Source organism: Hyla sarda, chromosome 1 (assembly GCF_029499605.1).
Source record: "Hyla sarda isolate aHylSar1 chromosome 1, aHylSar1.hap1, whole genome shotgun sequence".
Classification (NCBI taxonomy): domain Eukaryota; kingdom Metazoa; phylum Chordata; class Amphibia; order Anura; family Hylidae; genus Hyla; species Hyla sarda.
Window position 1 is genome coordinate 473,451,880 of NC_079189.1, and position 19,757 is coordinate 473,471,636.

The 19,757-nt window shown below is 41.0% G+C and overlaps 1 protein-coding gene across 7 annotated transcripts in view; it reads right to left on the reverse strand.

The window, feature by feature from the left end:
- TAOK3 (TAO kinase 3) overlaps positions 1–19,757 on the reverse strand; it is a 243,625-nt gene that overhangs the window by 14,823 nt on the left and 209,045 nt on the right. For all 7 annotated transcript variants that reach the window (XM_056537203.1, XM_056537201.1, XM_056537204.1 and 4 more), the window contains one exon: positions 9,147–9,275. In XM_056537203.1, coding sequence (XP_056393178.1) covers positions 9,147–9,275 — 129 coding nt within the window. The remainder of the gene's footprint in view (positions 1–9,146; positions 9,276–19,757) is intronic.

Genomic DNA, 19,757 nt, shown 5'->3' on the forward strand with positions numbered 1-19,757 from the left:
ACCCAGAAAGATTATCAGATTATCCTAATTATCAGAATTAGGGTTATTTAGTTTATAAAAAGAAGATATATCAGGGGAACTTACAGAGATCTCTCCCATGATCTATTCATACCCAGGACTGTATCTATAACAAAGGGGGCATCCTCTACATTTAGAGGAAAGAAGGTTTCTACAAAAGAACAGATGGGGGATTCTTTACTGTAAGAACAGTGAGACTGTGGAATTCTCTCCCAGAGGAAGTGGTCATGGTTAACTCGGTAAAATAATTTAAAAAGGGGTCTTGATGCACTTTTGGAGAATAACATTACAGGTTATGGATGCTAGATCTATAGGGACAGAAGGATGATCCAGGGATCTATTCTGACTGCAATATTTGGATTCAGGAAGGAATTTTTACTTCGCGTATGAGGGTTTTTTGCAACCTTATGAACTATGTTACTTTGTTACATGTGAAGATACCTTTACAGTAGCTGTCCATTCAAGGTTAGAGGGTAAAGGATCCCTTTGCATATATCCTTTATGGAGCATAACACAACCCCTCTGACAAAGTCATAATCCTCCTTTACTGCTTCTTATACCAGTAGTACATGTTTCATTATAACTGCTTTGTCACTTAATTTAAGCCCATAATAACCATCCATACAGTTAAGGCAGGAATGAAGCATACAATAAAAGGGAGAGGGAGAGGGAGAGAGGGAGAGAGAGAGAGAGAGAGAGAGAGAGAGAGAGAGAGAGAGACACACAGAGAGCGAGAGAGACTGGCTTGACTGCAAATAATTATGTTCTACTTCCGATGTTGGCTTCACAGATACTAATGCAAAACTGGCAAGTCTATGGAGCTCTCGAACACAAGATACTGCGACTAACATGAAAAGTTGTATAATGCTTTTCTTGAAAGTACTAAGATAGAAATAGATGGTGATGGATCATTCATCAAGATGATGGAGAAAGTAGTTTTAGATGCAGAATATAAATATTTTCTCCCTCCAGGATAAGGAGGACTGACTTCCAAAGTTGCCTATTCCTGAACCAAAAGGAAGGCAAAGAAAAGATTTACTGTACAAAAATAAAAAGCTTTTCAGACTTTTTTGCCTGTAGAATGGCAAAAGAAAAAAAAAAAAAAAGTACCATGTTGTAATGCACTTCTGACTGCAGTGTTAAATATTTAACACCTCTAGTAATTTCTCTCTCAATTTTTTCTCCTAGATCAAAAAGTGAACATCAGTTAAACTAAAATTCTGTAGGAAGAAGTAACCATGAGAACCAATCCATCAATAAAGTGATTCCTTGTAGGTTCAGCACTGATGAACACAAATGATATACTTTCAAAATGCTTAAAGATGACCTCTGTGACCCTGTCCTGACATGTTGCTTTTAGTAAATAGTTATCTTAAATAACAGTTATGGAACATCCTTTTCTTACAGCTCTGTGTTGTCCAGTTCCTTTGTCATTCCTCTCAGAAATTAATGAATAAGCTGACAACCCGTGTTACCATTCATCTTGTCAAAGGGGTGTGTCCCTACTGTGACATTGTCGAATCAATGATTCCTGTATCAGACCGATTGTGTAGGGACACACTTCTAGCTCAGTAACACCCAGTAGTCCATTCATAAAAGTCTAATAGAAATAACAGAGAAACACCACAATACAGAGTTTAACCCCTTAAGGACCAGGTCAATTTTATTTTTGCATTTCCATTTTTTCCTCCTCGCCTTCTAAAAATCATAACTCTTTTATATTTCCATCCACAGACCCATATGAGGGCTTGTTATTTGCATCACCAATTTTACTTTGTAATGATACCACGCATTTTACCATAAAATGTACGGCGCAACCAAACAAATATTATTTATGTGGGAAAATTGAGAAGAAAACCGCAATTTAGCAAATTATGGAAGGTTTTGTTTTCACGCTGTACATTTTCCGGTAAAAATTACGTTTTCTTTATTCTGTGGGTCAATATGATTAATAAGATACCCATGTTAAATGCCTTTTTTATAATTGTACCGCTTAAACAAATCTCAAACAATTTTACCAAAATGAGTATCGGCGTATAACACGCACTTTTTAGGCTAAAATTTTTAGCCTAAAGTCTGTGTGCGTGTTATACGCCGATACACCCCCAGGAAAGGCAGGGGGAGAGAGGCCGTCGCTGCCCGCTTCTCTCCCCCTGCCTTTCCTGGGGTCTAGAGCGCTGCTGTCGGCCCTTTTCACGCCCTGGTTATCGGCGCCAGGGGGAGAGAAGGGGCAGCGGCACCCATTGCCGGCGCCGCTGCCCCGTTGCCTCCCCGGTGGCATAATTACCTGAGTCCGGTCCGCGCTGCTCCGCTGCTCCAGGCCTCCGTCTTGCGTCCCCGGCGTCATTGCTATGCGCTGAACGGCGCGGCGCATGACGTCAGAGCGCCGCGCCGTGCATAGCAACGACGCTGGGGACGCACGACGGAGGCCTGGAGCAGCGCGGACCGGACTCAGGTAATCATGGCACCGGGGATGGGGGGAGGCAACGGGGCAGCGGCGCCGGCAATGGGTGCCGCTGCCCCTTCTCTCCCCCTGGCTGTCGGCGCCGCTTCTCTCTCCCTGGCTATCGGCGCCGGCACCGATAGTCAGGGGGACAGAACGGGCAGCGGCGCCGATAACCAGGGGTTAAAAAGGGCCGACAGCAGCGCTCAAGACCCCAGGAAAGGCAGGGGGAGAGAAGCGGGCAGCGACGACCTCTCTCCCCCTGCCTTTCCTGGGGGTATATCGGGGTATACACGCGCACACACGCACCCTCATTTTTTCATGGATATTTGGGTAAAAAACTTTTTTTACCCAAATATTCGTGGTAAAATGAGGGTGCGTGTTATAGGCCGGTGCGTGGTATACCCCGATAAATACGGTATGTTTGAAATTGCCCTATTTTGACCACCTATAACTTTCCCATTGAAGGGGGCAGAATGAGGATTAATTTTTTTGCGCCGTGTTGTGTAGTTTTTATCGCTACCACTTTTGCTTGTATTTTACTTTTTATAAAAAAAAATTTGGGAATAATATGTGACAAAAAAGCAGCAATTTTTTTAAATTTTTTTTTTACTTTTACGCTGTTCACCGTACGGGATAATTAACAATATATATTGATAGTTCAGACTTTTACACACGCGGCGATACCAAATATGTTTATTAATAATTTATTTTTTTGGGGGGGGGGGGGGAGACTGATGATTTACATATTTATTGGGGGAGGGGATTATTCACATTTTACATTTCTTTACACTTTAATAGTCCCCACAGGGGGACTATTTATAGCAATCATTTGATTGCAGATGCTTAACAGTGCTATGCATAGGGCAGTATCTTCTGCTCTTGTCTGCTCGATCTCAGACCAGAGCAGAAGACCCCAGGAGACGGACGGAGGCAGGTGAGGGGACCTCTGTCCGCCATTATGGATGATCCCTGCGGCAGCGCTGTGGGCGATCCGATCACCCATTTACATGATCTGTATTGATCATGGGATATGAGGGGTTAAAGGCGGACATCCAAGCTATCGCGCATGTTCGCCATTACTGGCGGGTCCCTGGCTGCTCACAGTCATGGCGGAGAGTAAATGTACCTCATGGAGCTTTAAGTACCACCGCACCATGAAGTCCATTGTCATTAACCCCTTAAGGACCTGGCGTTTTTCGGTTTTTGCTCTTATGATTTTTTAAAGGTAAGGAGGAAAAAACTAAACTCTTTAAATTTTGCACCTAAAAATCTGTATTATGGCTTATTTTTTGCACCACCAATTCTACTTTGTAATGATATCAGTAATTTTACCCAAAAATCTACGGCGAAATGGGAAAAAAAATCATTGTGCGACAAAATTGAATAAATATAGCCCTTAGGTAACTTTTGGGGGCTTCCGTTTCTACGTAGTAAATTTTTCGGTAAAAATGACACCTTATCTTTATTCTCTAGGTCCATACGGTTAAAATGATACCCTACTTATATAGGTTTGATTTTGTATTACCGGTACTTCAGAAAAAAATCATAACTACATGCAGGAAAATTTATACGTTTAAAATTGTCATCTTCTGACCCCTATAACTTTTTTTATTTTTCCGTGTTCAGGGCGCTATGAGGGCTCATTTTTTGCACCGTGATCTGAAGTTTTTGTCGGTACCACGTTTGCATTGATCTGACTTTTTGATCGCTTTTTATTCATCTTTTAATGATATAAAAAGTGACAAAAAATACACTATTTTGGACTTTGGAATTTTTTTGCGTGTACGCCATTGACCGTGTGGTTTAATTAACGGTATATATTTTTTTAATTCGGACATTTCCGCACGCGGCGATACCACATATGTTTATTTTTGTTTTTATTTACACAGTTTTTTTTTTATTATTGGAAATGCCGGGCGATTCAAACTTTTATTAGGGGAAGGGATAATTCAAAGGGTTAATGATTTTTTTACACTTTTCTTTTGCAATATTATAGCCCCCATAGGGGGCTATTACATTGCATTTACTGATCTTTAAAGGGGTACTCCGCCCCTGGCATCTTATCCCCTATCCAAAGGATAGGTGATGGGATGTTATATCGCTGCGGTCCCGCTGCTTGGGACCCCGGGGATCGCCACTGCGGCACCCCGCCATCATTACTGCACAGAGCGAGTTCGCTCTGTGCGTAATGACTGGCGATACAGGGGCCGGAGCAGCGTGACGTCAATGCTCCGCCCCTCATGACATCACGGCCCGTCTCCTTAATGCAAATCTATGGCAGGGGGCGTGACGACCGCCACGCCCCCTCCCATAGACTTGTATTGACGGGGACGGGCCGTGACGTCACGAGGGGGGCGGAGCCGTGACGTAACGATGCTCCGGCCCCTGTATTGCCCGTTATTATGTGCAGAGTGATCTCGCTCTGCGCAGTAATGATAGCGGGGTGCTGCAGCAGCGATCCCCGGGGTCCCCAGCAGCGGGACCCCGGCGATCTGACATCTTATCTCCTATCTTTTGGATAGGGGATAAGATGTCTACGGGCGGAGTACCCCTTTAACAGTGTTCAATGCATCCCCATAGGGTTGCAATGATCAGTGTTTTCGGCGATTGATTGCTCAAGCCTGGATCTCAGGCTTGAAGCATTCAATCGGCGATCGGACTGCAGGAAGGAAGGTAAGAGACCTTCCTCCTGTAGTACAGCTGTTTGGGATGCCGGGATTTCACCGCGGCGATCCCAAACAGCTCCCTGAGCTAACCGGCACTTTTTACTTTCACTTTTAGCCACGTGGCTCAGCTTTGAGCGTGCGGCTAAAGGGTTAATAGCGCGCAGCACCGCGATCAGTGCCGCGCGCTATTAGCAGCGTGTCCCGGCTTCACTATGACGCCGGGCCCGCCCGTGATATGATGCGGGCTCACCGTGGGACCCCGCGTTATATCACGGGAGCGGGACCAAGGACGTACTCATACGTCCTTGGTCCTTAAGAGGTTAAGGACCAAGCCCATTTTCACCTTAACCCCATAAGGATGCAGGGTTTTTCCATTTTTTGCACTTTCGTTTTTTCCTCCTCACCTTTTAAAAATCCTAACCCTTTCAATTTTGCACATAAAAATCCATATGATGGCTTATTTTTTGTGCCACCAATTCTACTTTGCAGTGACTTCAGTCATTTTACCCAAAAATCTACGGCGAAACGGAAAAATCAATGTGTGGCGAAATTGAAGAAAAAACGCAATTTTGTAACTTTTGGGGGCTTCCGTTTCTACGCAGTAAATTTTTCGGTAAAAATGACACCTTATCTTTATTCTGTAGGTCCATACAATTAAAATGATACCCTACTTATATAGGTTTGATTTTGTCGTACATCTGTGAAAAATCATAACTACATGCAGAAAAATGTATACCATGTATGGGGCGGTATGAGGGCTCATTTCTTGCGCCGTGATCTGAAGTTTTTAGCGGTACCATTTTTGTATTGATCAGACTTTTTGATCGCTTTTTATTCATGATATAAAAAGTGACCAAAAATAAGTAATTTTGGACCTTGGAATTCTTTTGCGCATACGCCATTGACCGTGCGGTTTAATTAATGATATATTTTTATAGTTCGAACATTTACGCGATACCACATATGTTTATATTTATTTTTATTTACATGTTTTTTTTTTTTTTTTTTATGGGAAAACGGGGGTGATTTGGACTTTTATTAGGGAAAGGGTTAAATCACATTTATTAACTCCCATAGGGGGCTATAACACTACACACACTGATCTTATACACTGTTCAATGCAAAGCCATAGCTTTGCATTGATCAGTGTTATCGGCGGTCGATTGCTCAAGCCTGCATCTCGGGCTTGGAGCAATCAATCGCCGAAGGGAAACGCCGGAGGAAGGTAAGAGGACCGGCCAGCTTTCACTTTCGTTTTAGACGCGGCGTTCAACTTTGAACCCGCGTCTAAAGGGTTAATAACGCACGGCACCGCGATCGCTGCCGCGCGCTATTAGCCCCGGGTCCCTGCTTCAGATACATGCCGGGACCGACCCGATATGACACAGAGTCACCGTGAGACCCTGCGTTATATCGCGGGAGCCGGCTAAGGACGTAAATATACGTCCTTGGTCATTAAGGGGTTAAGGACATGGCCAATTTCATTTTTGCATTTTCGTTTTTTCCTCCTCGCCTTCTAAAATCCATAACTCTTTTATATTTCCATCTACCGACCCATATAAGGGCTTGCTTTTTTGCGTGACCAATTGTACTTTGCAATGAAACCTCATTTTACCATAAAATGTACGGCAAACCCCCAAAAATTATTTTTTTAGGGAGGAAATTTAAATGAAAACCACAATTTTGCACATTTTGGAGGGTTTCGTTTTCACACTGTACAATTTACGGTAGAAATGACATGTGTTCTTTATTCTGTGGGTCAACAAGATTAAAATGATACCCATGGCTAGATACTTTTTTTTTTTTAAGCGGTACAAAAATATAAATCTAACTTTTTGTACAGAATCAGTAATCAAAAATTGCCCTATTTTGACCACCTAAAACTTTTTCCGTATATAGGGCGGTATGAGGGCTCATTTTTGCGCCATCATCTGTACTTTGTATCGATATCACATTTGCATATATCAAACTTTTATATAATTTTTTATAAAAAAAAAAAGCAGCATTTTTGGACTTTAAAAAATTTTTTTTACGTTTACGCCGTTCACCGTACGTGATCATTAACATTATATCTTGAAAGTTTGGACATTTATGCACACGGCAAGACCAAATATGTTTATAAAAAAAATAAAATACGCTTTTTATTGGGGGAGGGGATTTTTCCTTTTTATTTTTACATTCTTCAACTTTTTTATTTTTATTTTTTTTTACACTTTTTATATCCCCATAGGGGACTATGTATAGCAATCATTTGATTGCTAATACTGTTCAGTGCTATACATAAGACATAGCACTGATCAGTATTATCGGCTATCTCCTGCTCTGGTCTGCTCGATCTCAGACCAGAGCAGGAGACGCCAGGAGACGGCCGGAGGCAGGTGAGGGGACCTCCGTCCGCCATTACAGATGATCGGATCCCCGCGGCAGCGCTGCGGGCGATCTGATCATCTATTTTATCATGCGCATTGCCGCAGATGCTGTGGTCTGTACAGATCACAGCATCTGAGGGGTTAATGGTGGACATCCGCGCGATCGCTGATGTCGGCCATTACCGGCGGGTCCCCGGCTGCTGATAGTAGCCAGAATCTGCCGTGTATGACGCGAGCACTGCTCCGATGCTCGCGGTCATACACAGGACGTAAATGTACGCCCTGGTGCGCGAAGTACTGCCAAACCAGGACGTACATTTATGTCAGTGGTCGTTAAGGGGTTAAAAAGAAAACGATGCACTAGAAATGTCATACGGCACATGCAGTTATTTGCTTAAAAAAAAAATGGGTAGGAAGACCAATAGGTTCTCTTAAAAAAGTTAAATACATTCACAGAATCGTATGGCATGCTTCTCATACATCACATACTGTTGCTTCTTAGAGTATAAAGGTATAAACTATATAAATAGATGACAGTTTCCATATAAAAAAAGAACTACTGAATGTTTTAAAGGTAAAAATAGATGAAGCCTAGTACAGGAATAACAAAATATTAGAATTCTCAAATTCATTGCATAACTCAATGTTACCAAGATATTGCATTACAGCTGCAATACATTCTGCAACAGTAACTACAAGTTACCAATCATCCGTTCAAGATTGTAGATGTTATATTTAAAGCTATGGACACCTTTGACATGGGAAAAATGATTCTTATATATGTAAGTGCAATTTTCTAAATTACTAGGTTTGATTGCCTTACTCATTTTCAGACCCCTTCATATGCAGCCTGTTTTTAGTTATAGGTGTTTTTATGTAGGCATTACCCACTGTAATACATGCTGGATAGGAGGTTTGTGTGTCTGTGTTTCTGTTGCCTTCAGTAGCTCTCACGTAGCTGCACAATGTTATTCTTGTACTAGTATCTGACCAAGGGATGTATGATTCTCCTCCCCACTGCAGAGTTCTCTCCCCTCTCTCTCTACACTAATACATGGCCTTGACCCTCCCCTCTTCTAGTGCTTTTCTTAGAGGCCTGTGTGATCTGACCTCTCAGAAGACTTGGATGCTTTCCCCCCTCCTTAATCTGCTATGTACAACCTCCTCCTTTTCCCTGCTGGTATCTCTAACACAAAGTAGGGAGACAGAGAAAGAAAAATTACTGACAGAGCCAGGAGTATTGCGCTATGTAAAAAGACTTACACAGACTCCACAGCAGCAAAATGGTGGGACATTTTCAATTAACACTATTGTTTAATTCTGAAGTAAGCAATGAAAGTAAACAATGAAAAAAGACCAAAAGTATCCATAGCCTTAAATGATAAATGCTGACACACTACAATATAGCATCTTAGCCTTACAAATATTTGTGATGGACAAAATTTGACTTTGGATTGCTGAACTTTACAGAAGAGAATTAATCAAAAAGAAGACCATTTCCCCGGCCATGGCACAGAAAACTCCAATGAAAACCGCCTATAGAATTGACCAAGAAGGAGGAGCGATGTATGGTGCCAGTAGTCTTCTGGAGCTTAAACCAAGAAAACAACTGATGCTTTCCATAGCAAAGTTTACTTCTGCACATGCCTCTTTAATCTTTTCCTTGCAAATCTTGTACTGCTTTTTCTGACTTTCTAAGAAGGATGTTAAGTCTTTCTTTTGTTGGGCTATGATCTGTTGCTGAAATCTCCTTTCATCCGCTGCAGCCAACTTTGCCTATGGAGAGAGAAAAAAAATAAAATATGAAAGTGTTATCTATTTATTTTTCTACATACACTTTATTTATAATGCACTAACTTTAGGATATCCACATTTTCTGGATACAATTCTTTAAACCTTAGCTCCTGGTTGGAAAGGTGGCCATACACATATGGCCTAAGCAATTACGTAAAGTACATCTATTTCAATGAAAAGGGTCCCCACTTCTTATATAAAACACTGCTTGAACTATAGAACCATTGGGGGAGATTTATCAAAACCTGTGCAGAGGAAAGGTTGCCGAGTTGCTCATAGAAACCAAATCAGATGGCTTCTTTCATTTTTGTAAAGGCCTCTGAAAAACGAAAGAAGCGATCCGATAGGTTGCTATGAGCAACTCAGCAACTTTTCCTATGGACAGGTTTTTTATAAATCTCCACATATGTGAACAGATTGCTCTACACACAGTGAAACCTCTTTGAGATGGCCACCCATAACGACAAACACGTGGTCTTTTCAACGAAAATGGCCAGTACGTCCAATATGGTGCAACTGAAAATTTGCCAATGGAAATCTGATCTGGTTAAGGAGGTGGTCTCCTGGAATGGTTAAAATGTATATTGATCTTCTAATGACATCATGTACTATAGCAGACAGCTGCTGGTTTGCTTGTTAACACATATAGCCCCTAGCGGAGATGCTAAAAGACTAGAACTAGTAGAGAGCCATGAGCTGCACAATGTGTGAGATTTAATGCTTCTGTAATAAAAAATACTGTGCTATGCAAATATCTGTAAATTAAATACAAATTTAGAGAAATTTACATATTGTGACTGTTACGGAGCAGAGATCCCATTCTGGTGGCCGCCGCCATAATACTTCGGTGGTAGGACCGCGCGGCACTGCGCCGTCACCACTGAAATGGATGACCGAATCGCCCGCAGCACTGCCGCGGCAATCCGATCATCCAGCACGGCAGACGGAGGTTCCCTCACCTGCCTTCCCGGCGTCTTCTGCTCTGATCTGCCTTCCCGCAGACCAGAGCAGAAGATGACCGATAATGCTGATCAGTGCTGTGTCCTATACACAGCACTGAACGGTATTAGCAATCGAGTGATTGCTATAAATAGTCCCCTATGGGGACTATTAAAGTGTAAAAATAAAAGTAAAAAAAAAAAAGTGATAAAACCCCCTCCCCCAATGAAAATGTAAATTGTCCCATTTTCCCTATTTCACCCCCAAAAAGTGTTTAAAAAAATTATTTATATACATATTTGGTATCGCCGCGTGCGCAAATATCTGAACTATTAAAATAAAATGTTAATGATACCGTACGGTGAACGGCGTGAATGTAAAAATAAAAAAAGGTCCAAAATAGATGCTTTTTTATAACATTTTATTCTCCAAAAAATTTATAAAAAATGGATTAAAAATTCTATATAAGCAAATATGGTATCAATAAAAAGTACAGATCACAGCGCAAAAAATGAGCCTCATACCGCCGCCTATACAGAACAATGAAAAAGTTATAGGTCTTCAAAATAGGGGGATTTTAAACGTACTAATTTGGTTAAAAAGTTTGCGATTTTTTAAGCGCAACAGTAATAGAAAAGTATGTTATCATGGGTATCATTTTAATCGTACTGACCCAAAGAATAAAGAACACGTCATTTTTACCGTAAATTTTACGGCGTGAAAACAAAACCTTCCAAAATTAGTAAAATTGCGGTTTTCTTTTTAATTTCCCCACACAAATAGTATTTTTTTTGGTGGCGCCATACATTTTATGGTAAAGTGAGTGGTGGCATTACAACGGATAACTGGTCATGCAAAAAACAAGCCCTCATACTAGTCTGTGGATGAAAATATAAAAGAGTTATGATTTTTTGAAGGCGAGGAGGAAAAAACAAAAACATAAAAATGTAATTGTCTGCGTCCTTAAGGCCCAAATGGGCTGCGTCCTTAAGGGGTTAAGTCATAACAGAAAAAAATATACTGTACATTTTAAGGTGGCGGTCAACTACGGTAAATGGGAAAGTATATGCACACCTAACAGTACATAAACTTACTGTACAAACAACTACAGATGGCTCATTTGGAAGTAGAAGAAACAGTTTTGTTTTAAGAGGTTTTCTGGAAGATCCAGTGAGCAATGTGCCCCCTTCATTATTTAACAGGCTCAATGCCATACATTTGGGAGTGTGTGTACCTGATATTAGAGATCACTGAAGCTCAGTCCAACTAAATAAGAATGAGCTGCATTACAACACACACCCATTAGCAAAAACATGGCACTGTGTCTGGTGAAGAATGAAGGGGACACAATGCTCAACTGCTTGGGGGTGGGTGGGGGTTTAATATTCAGACCCACATCATCAGCAGTCACGACCGCTCCCATAGACTTGCATTGAGGGGTGGAGCTATGACGCCATGAGCTCCCGGTGCCGGCTCCAGCGTTCGTAACAGTTTGTTCCAAACACTGAGCAGCAGAGTACCCCTTTAAGAAGCACCAATACTTAGAGTGACAAGTATATTTCATAGAAGTGTTTGAGGAAATTAAAATTTGTAAATATTTTCTTTCCTTGGGTGCTTAGTCATGAATGCGATCTTAGAGTCTTAAAACTTCTGTACAGTAAAACAGCAGTAAAAAAAAAAAGAGAAGCCGCAGAATTTGATTGTTCTCATTAATATAGTGTCAGCATACTACACAATTTTCTCCAGAGACTACTAATTCCCAGCGTTCACTATACCACTTGGGCTCACAAAATAATTTTCCTTCTACAAGAACCTTACACAAAGCAAAGGTGGCCTTAAACATTAATGCTGCATGATCCCACCATTTTGCTAGATACAGTTGACCATGTAATGTTTATGGGGACCTTTCAAAAGATAATTACAGGATGAAAAGAACGGATTTAAACTTGGCCGATTCTTTTGTTCTTAAGAGACACAAGCTGCTGCAATGGGTGTCTGGCAGCCACATAACCCACTATCTGCAATGAAAACACATGCAACCAAGGGAGAGAATTTTATCAAGAGAGATAGCTGTCAACTGAAAGCCAAAAGCTATCAAACATGTATGACCAGCTTAAAGGTTAACTATCACTTTGAAAAACCCCAGACATGTCAGAAATTATGATTGTAGGGATGCAGAGCCCCCTACGAATGCTAAGACGAGTGGGTACAGTGATGTTCCCGCTTGAGCAGTGTATGGATTTATAAAAAGGCAAGAGATATTTGGATTTTCTATAAATACGTACACAGCTTGTGTTAATCTTCTAACAGAAATAAACAGATACAGTGCATAGTTGGGCGCTTCTCTCTACTTGTTTTAGTGATCGGTAGAGGAGTCTCAGCACCCAGACCCTCACCAATCAAAGTGTCACTATGCCTTTTAGATAGGCAATCCAGAATGAACAAAATACTGTAGCTCTGCTAAGCAGTCAATGTACATACTATGGAACATTTCATAGAGATCAATGTAAATCAAAGTATTAAGGTTACCAGGAATATTCCCGTTCTAGTAGATACAATTCGTGTACTATACAATATTTCAATGTGTTTTCTGTATCAATACATTAATGTTTTTAAGATCTCTCTTGGAATAACAAAACTTGCAGAAAAAATAAATTTTCTTTGATAAACAAATTAGCAGGAAAGCAAGTTTCTAAGTTTTATTTTACCAGGCGCCTGAAAAATCCCCACCCTAGATCACTATTATGTAAACGCACTGTGGTCTGTTTCTAGAGTCAGGGGTCTATTACCTGGGCCGATCATTTGATGAGTAGACATTCGCAGGAATGCTTGTTCCTAAGAACTGACCCATGTAAAAGAGCTAGTGATCAGCTATTGAATGAGAAATGTTGTGGATGGCATAGAAGAGGATCCCCTGACAGGACTGCCCCCTGTAAGGCAGATTAGGGAGAGAGTTTTGCTGGGGGCTTCTGAAGCCAGAGTTGTAGTTAACCGATTATTGGGCTGGCTTCAATGCACGCTGTGTGATAAGAATCTCTTTATAGGGGTACTCTGCTGAAAACGTGATGTTCGATGCCGCTGGGGAACCCCGCAATCTCCGCTGCGGCACCCCTATCATTTGGTGCATGGAGCGAACTCAGCGTCCTCTATGGGAGGAGGCGTGACAGCTATGTACTAGCCGTCACACCCCCTCCCAGACATGAATGGAGGGGGCGTGACGAACGCGGAAGCTGCAAGCTTCCGTGTTCCGGACGCTGCCGCTGTCGGCCCGGAGATCGCAGGGTTCCCCGGTATCCTTTGGATAGGAATAAGATGTTTAGAGCGGAGTACCCCTTTAAGCCAGCCATGAACTGTGGGAATGTAGAAAGAAAAAGAAAGACTGCACGGTGCCTCGTGTATTACCCTTGGTATGGTGGTGGAGATAGCGTTTATGGACAATACAGCCCCTTTTAGATGGCCGCTCACTTCACAACTGAAAAAACAGTGCGTATTACCCCAATAAAGAACTAGACTGAAGCAGAGTTAGCTGCTATGCCAGAAGGTCACAGGAGTCAGAGTGTTCAGTCATGTTTTAGTATACAGAGAGGATTGAAGAAAAAAAGACCTTGGATTCCAGGCACTGCCAACTCAAGACATCAAGACCAGAAGATGCTTTAGAAGATCCAGGGCAGTATAGTATTCCTTAAATAAAAAAAAAATAATAAATAAAAAAAAGAAGATTACGCGTTTCGGGAGGAGCCCTCTCTTCCTCAGATCAGGATGCAGCCACAGGAGATGGGGGGTTTGTTTGGTCAACACCTATCTGTCCCCTTCTCCACCATAAACATGTTCACTTGGACTGCAAAAATTCCTGTTTCTTGTACAGAGAAGTGAATTTATATAGTTTTAGAAGATCAGTGCCGATTTCTTTGTCTGAATAGTACTTCCCTCTTGGTAGTACCCCACAGATTGTGCAGTGCTCCTATCCTATACATGTAAGCTGATGAAGTTAAGAATGGGTACACATGTCTGTTATTCTCTCCAAACACCTCTGTGGAAGATTGTGACAACAATTTCTGGTTGTCCGCGCAGTCCTAGCACCTGAGAACTGTACTGAGAATCTGTCTGGTATTTGTCCAGCCGGAAATTCTCATTGTGAACGTACCCTAACACCGGGAAACCACCATAAAACATAGAATGTGTCGGCAGATAAGAACCATTTGGCCCATCTAGTCTGCCCAATATTCTGAATTCTATCAATAGACCCTGGCCCTAACTTATACAAAGGATAAATGTTTATCCCATGCATGCTTAAACTTCTTCCCTGGATTTGCAGCTACCACCTCTGCAGAAAGGCTATTCCTTGCATCCACTACTCTCTCAGTAAAGTAATCTCTATTACACTGTCTGTCTAACTGAGTGTTCTGAAATAATTACCCCTAAATCAGTTTCCTAAGATACTGAGGTTAGGATTGTCTCAAATATTCTATATTCTGTCCTTAGGTTTTCACGCCCCAGGGGCATTATTTTGCACTTCTCAGTTGAGTTCTGACCAGTTTTCTAGTTTGTCTAAATCCTTTTCCATTTGGCGTATCCCTATAGGAATAACAACCCAGTTACAAATCTTTGTGTGATCACAAAAAGACAAACCTTACTATTGAGACTTTCTGAAATATCCCTAATAGAAATATTTAGCAAAATAGGTCCCAGTTCAGATCCCTGAGGTACCACACTGTTAACCAGACCTTGCTCTAAATATACTCTATTAACTAAAGCGCTGTTTGTCTGTAACTCAGCCACTGCCAAATCCAGCATAAATAGAAGTCAGTCATTATTTAAACTTGCTTCTACTATACATTTTTCTAACTACTCATAGTAATAAAAAAGGTGGACACACACTTTAGAGGGGGTGTGCACCTAAATAATTTATCTTCCAATACATCAGAGCCCCATTTCATTTCCAATCCCTTGCATTTCATTTTCGTTGACTGTACATAAAATTTAGGAGATTGGATAACAAAATAAAAAAAAATGGGGAGAAATTAGTTTAATTTCTCTACCACATTTCATGTGCTAGGCCTGGTATAGCCGGGACACTGGTGTTGTGTTGCTCCCAATGACGTGGCTGTGCTACGCAATAAAGTGCTGGGAGGACAGAAATTCCTTTAAGGATCGGGAGGGTTTAGTTTTTCCTCCTTGCCTTCTTATAGCCAAAAGACTTTCAGCTTTCATATGTTAACGAGCACTTGTAAAGTAAAAGCAGAGTTTTGGTTGTTATGGGCAAAACCAATTAGTTTCAGGCCGATTGATAAATATGGGCCATTATCTTTATTCTGTAGGTCCGTACAAATACAACATTACCCAATTTATTTAGGTTTTGTTTTAATTTACTACTTAAAAGTTGTAACTTTTTGCAAAAAAAAAAAAAAAGATAAATAAATAAATAAATGAGTATGCTTAAAATTCTCCACTTCTGACCCCTATATCTTTGTGTACACAATGTGTGTAGTTTTTAACGGTGTCATTTATATTTTGATGAGACTTTTCGATTACTTAATTTTTTTTGTATATAAATTGACCGGAAATTTACAGTTCTGGAATTTGGTATTTTTTATGTTTATGCTATTGACCCTGTGGTTTCATAAACATTAATAATATTAATAGTTTGGTCATTTACGCACACGGCGATATCACATATGTTTATTTTTGTTTACATTATTTTATTTGGAAAAAATGTGGTGAAGTGAGGTGATTTAAACTTGTATACACTGAACAATGCTGTGCCATAGCTGTGTTACTGGGACTTCATTAGTGAAAGTTGCTGAGGCTGAATACACTATTGTAGCAGCAATCGAGCAGGAAGGAGGCAGGTAGGGATACTCCCCTCAGCTGATCGGGACTGCAAATGTTTTTTCCACGGGTGTCCCAATTAGTTCCACTAAGCTATTGGCATTTGATTTTTGGCATTTTAGATGCTGCAATTAATTTGATCGCATCAAAAGGGTTAATGCCAGACATTACCCTGATCAGTGATATCTGGCATTAGCCAGTATAAAGCGAGCTCAGCTCCTGAGCTCACTTCATAGACCTGCCTTATGGCTGCACAATTTATATACTGAGGCCAGTCGTTGAGGGGTTAGGACCGGCCAGGTTGCACAGGAACAGATTATCAGGTGAAACAAAGGAACAGAGCCTGCTGCCGCTGAAGCCAGGCTCCCGTGTTTCACCTAATTGCCGAGTCCTGTGCAGTGCGGCCTGGTCCCTTCAGAGTGCGTCGCACTGTTTCTCCTACCACTAGTGCCTAGGTAATTGTAAAAATTACTTGAAAATTCAATCCAATTATGTGTGTCCAATTTCCAGTATGTACATTTCTTCTAAGTTCTCCTATAGATCGCTGCAGGTCCTTTTTCCTGGAATGAAGTTGTTTGTAAAACCTTATCCATGTATCAGAAGATAAGAGGGATGTCCAGATAAAAATTAAAGGGGTTGTCGAACTACTATAGGTTTCAATTTTCGCTGACACCACATATAAAAAGGTTACAGGTGAATGCAGTGATCATTTTTAAAAGGGAATCTGTCAGCTCAATAGAAGGTATAGAGATGCAGATGCCAGCAGGTAGGTGTTAGGGGGAATAAATTAACCCTACCTTAAAGGGGTACTCCGGTGGAAAACAATTTTTTTTTCATATTAACTGACTCAGAAAGTTAAACAGATTTGTTAATTACTTCTTTGAAAAAAATCTTAATCCTTCCAGTACTTATTAGCTGCTGTATACTAGAGGAAATTGTTTTCTTTTTTGGAACACAGAGCTCTCTGCTTACATCATGACCACAGTATCTCTGCTGACATCTCTGTCCATTTTAGGAACTGTCCAGAGCAGCATATGTTTGCCATGGGGATTTTCGCCTACTCTGGACAGTTCTTCAAATGGACAGAGATGTCAGCAGAGAGCACTGTGGTCATGATGTCAGCAGAGAGCTCTGTGTTCCAAAAAGAAAATAATTTCCTCTGTAGTATTCAGCAGCTAAGTAGTACTGGAAGGATTAAGATTTTTTTTAATAGTAATTTACAAATCTGTTTAACTTTCTGGCACCTGTTGATAAAAAATAAAAAGCTTTCCACCAGAGTACCCCTTCCAGTACTTTTTAGCTGCTAGATACTACATAGGGAGTTGATTTGCTCTTTTCTGTCTGACCACAGCGCTCTCTGCTGACACCTCTGTCCATGTCAGGAACTGTCCAGAGTAGGAGCAAATCCCCATAGCAAACCTCCTCTGCTCCGGACAGTTCCTGACATGGACAGATGTGTCAGCAGAGAGCACTGTGGTCAGACAGAAAAGAACAACTCAACTTCCTATGTAGTATACAGCAGCTGATAAGTACTGGAAGGATTAAGATTTTATAATAGAAGTGATTTACAAATCTTTTTAACTTTCTGGCACCAGTTAAATTTATGTTTTGTTAAGTTTATGTTTCCAGATGTGACAACTTACTTTAGAGGGGGATATAGCCATGTTTGAACTTCCAGCTGGTCAAGTATGTGTCATGTGAACAGCTGCAGTCAGTTACTCCATAGAATCATTACTACAACTGAGCATGTGCAGAACTCAAAGCAGAGGAGAGGCTTGGGATTCAACAAAATGGCCTCTTCTTCCAGCAGTACACAGGCAGATGCAGCTTTACCTCACTATGAGATCAGTAAACTTTTTATCTTGGGACTGATAAAATTTCACCCTAAGGTGAAATTACTAAATTGCATAAAAAACCTGTGCTAAAAAAAGGTCTTCTGATAATGAGAAATCTTAAGTGCACCCACCAACCAGCACATGATATGCTCTTCTGTAATGCTTGCTATATATGGTGAAATGTATTCTACAGACTACAGGGGATGTCAGCAATGAATCTGCACATACTATATATTTCAGTACCAACACCAGTAATGTGGCACAGACCATTTGATGGCTGTTGTGATTCTACTGCACTAATGTAAAGACAGCCAGCTCTCTAGAACAAAGTCACTGTTTTTGTAACATTTGGCATCATAAAGGCTAACAAGGTTGCAGGAATATTCACTGCATAGCATAAAGGGTTACACGGCATATGAAGCCATTGTAGTAAGCTATGTATTTGCAATTGATAATATGCAACATTCTGATGCTCAATTGTACAGTCAAAACAATATACATGTAAAATCCGACATGTAATCTATATAGCTTAGAGGGAAAAAAACATCCCCCCTTTAACTGCAGACGAATGGTAAAGTCTAAGAGCTGTTTGACAGCTGAGTTGGGAGACAGGTTCAGTGTATCCATGACAACAGCCTGAGCCCGATTGCTCCATTTCTGAACATCGTGTGCATAAGACACCTATGGTAGCAGGATAATAGGGTGTGCAAGTTTTGCTGAGTGGAGCATTCGTTTCACAACCATAATTCATCATATTGGGAAGGGTGCTCGTCTTGCTTCATTTTGCTGGAATGAAAGCTGCAGAGACATGCATCACGCTACACCAATGCAGCAGGGAAGACAGGTGTCTGGATCTCATTCCCTCACCGTTACTCTTTATTTATAAACGGATGGAGTTCTTCAATTTCATAGGAAGAAGTAAATGCTACAAAATGTATACTTTCCTTTACATCAATATTTTATGGTTGATATAGAATGATAATTCTGTATAATAAGTGAAGCAAAACTGAGAATGTGCTACGGGGAAACATGCAAGACATGATTGTACTGTTCCTTTATTCTATGAAGAATGTTACATTTAGAAATACATTGTTAATGATTTTTTGTCACCTATCCGCAGCATAACTGTAACAAAGACAACTATTATCTGTCACTAAAATTTTTATTTTAGGGCATTTCAAACATTTCTTTGTTACAATAAAATGAGCCTGCTGTTTTGTACCTACTCTTGGTGTATGTGGTACTTTACCGTGTATATGTGGCCATTAATGTATGATCACTGGGGTATGACCAGTGGGACCCCCATTCATCATGAGTCCCGTATGAAGCAACAGTGGGCCTGTGTGGCTGGTGCTCCATTCACTGGCTAAGGGACTGACCGTACAGTGCTCTCAGCTATGCCCATTGATCCCACACACAGTAAATGGAATGGCAGAGACAGAGACGCTCTTCCACTTACAATCACATAGGTGACTTTGTGACTGTCGTTTTCCTGGATAGGTGAAACATTTTTCTAACAAGAAAGTTTTGAAGCCTAAAGAAGAGCAATGCATCTGAGTTCCTCTGCTGGGTGTCAATGAATGTGCACTACTTTCCCTCCCCCCCCCCCTTTCTAGGCCCTACCCGGTGTCTTCTCCTTTGCCCCCACTCCTTCTGTCCTGTTCAATGTTCATCTTTTTGTATGTCTGTTGAGGTTGATCCCCTTCCCATTTATCTCTGCTGTGACGTATGGTCTTCTGATGTCTCCCTCTTTACCTTTTGTCTCTTAAAGCTCTTTCAATACCTTCACCTTTTGTCTGTTTCTCTTTCAGTCCTTTACTTTCTTTTCTTGCCTACCAATAACCTACCTCCACAAACCACA